Raw genomic sequence first — 1,569 nt, forward strand, 5'->3', positions numbered from 1 at the left:
ACGCATTATTCAATATGATAATTCACAACATAAAACATCTGTAAGCTCAATTTTTTTAAACACTTAAAATAAAATTTAAAATTAACATAAATAATAATATAGAAATAATGTTTAATAAAAATTAACTTATATATAAAATAATATAGAAATAGAGTTTAATACTGTAATTATCTAAACATCATATTTTAAATATTATATCAATAACTTAATAATAGTTTCAAGTCTTTGTAATTAATCCAAGTGACTTAATTTTGTTTATTACTAAATACTCTCAAGAATGCAAATGTAGACCAAAGGTGAGCTGGTACAAGGTAGTCTGGAATGGGTGGGTAATCCCAAAGCATCAATTTATGGGTTGGTTAGTAGCACATGCTGCACTGAACACAACATCTAAGCTGGTCGGGTTTGGTGTGGACATTGAGGATACCTGCTGTATATGTGCCCTAGCTGAAGAAACCACTGAACATCTCTTCTGTGAGTGTGCTTACAGCAAGAGGGTAGTGAGGGAGGTGAATAAGATGACTAGCTGGAGCTACCCTGAGAGTGGGGTGTTGAATTGGTGTATGCAAAGGACTGGTACTATGCTACAAAAGGGAATCCAGAATGCTATGATGTTAAGCTTGATATATCAGCTATGGCATCAAAGAAACAAGTGTAGGAATGAGAAACTCCTGCTGTGTCCAGAACGTGTAGCCAAGCATATAATAGAGGAGATGAGAGCTCGGGTTAGAGGCAGAGACAAGATGTAGATGAACTTAGCTGACTTGGAATGACTTAAAAAAATGAATTTGTTTGAGTGATAGTCTGTTGGTTGTTTTAGCCTACAAACACCTTATGTAAATTTGATATTTTGATATATAATATACTCACATTTCACCAAAAAATTTCATAGAAATTCTATCATTCTAAAAAATTTGTTAAATGACCTGATTGCTTCCTATGACAAGCTGAAATTGATCATTATATGATCCATTCATTGTGTATTTTATGATTATGAGAGCAAGCATGCCCATTTTATTTCATCATAATAATTTCTCGACCCTATTTTGAAATTTTGCTATAATTGCGTATTTGCCTATATCATTCTAACATCTAAATTTGCACAAATTTCTTGGGATGTCCAACCTCTACTACACACGTAGTAATATACTCTGTATTAAATAACATTTTTTCTAAGGAAGTTTGCTTCAAACGTACACGATAAGTTAGTTTAGAAAAAAAAAGTTTGACATTCCTCACGTCCCATCATTTATTTATCCTTTTAATTTCCATGAGAAATATATTAAGCAAATGTACAAAAAAAAAATGATCGGGACGGAGATAGACTTGGCAAACGAGCCAATCGGGTTAGTTTCGGGCCGGGACAATTCAAGTTTTCAAGAATTTCATTCGAAATGGGTCGGGTTGGGTAAGTGGTAGGGGACTAGCAGGGGCGAGGGCGGTCGGAAATTTCATTGTTTTAGTTAAAATTTTCCAACTTTTTTCTACTTTACCTTAAACCATTACCCGTTCGCCCCTACTGAGATTTTTCGCCCCCGATGAGATTAATATATGGCTCCGCCACTGGGT

At 34.4% G+C, this 1,569-nt stretch overlaps 1 protein-coding gene across 1 annotated transcript; it reads left to right on the forward strand.

Annotated features, from left to right (window-relative positions):
- The first annotated feature begins 350 nt into the window (after positions 1 to 350).
- LOC141588334 (uncharacterized) lies at positions 351 to 749 on the forward strand. The gene has a single exon (XM_074409781.1). The coding sequence runs from the start codon at positions 351 to 353 to the stop codon at positions 747 to 749; it is 399 nt and encodes a 132-aa protein (XP_074265882.1).
- The last annotated feature ends 820 nt before the right edge of the window (positions 750 to 1,569 follow it).

The sequence above is a fragment of the Silene latifolia genome, chromosome 6 (genome assembly GCF_048544455.1).
Source record: "Silene latifolia isolate original U9 population chromosome 6, ASM4854445v1, whole genome shotgun sequence".
NCBI lineage: Eukaryota > Viridiplantae > Streptophyta > Magnoliopsida > Caryophyllales > Caryophyllaceae > Silene > Silene latifolia.

Bases quoted from the DNA above. Each gene is read 5' to 3' on its own strand.
- LOC141588334 (XM_074409781.1), top strand. From the start codon at position 351: ATGGGTTGGTTAGTAGCACATGCTGCACTGAACACAACATCTAAGCTG.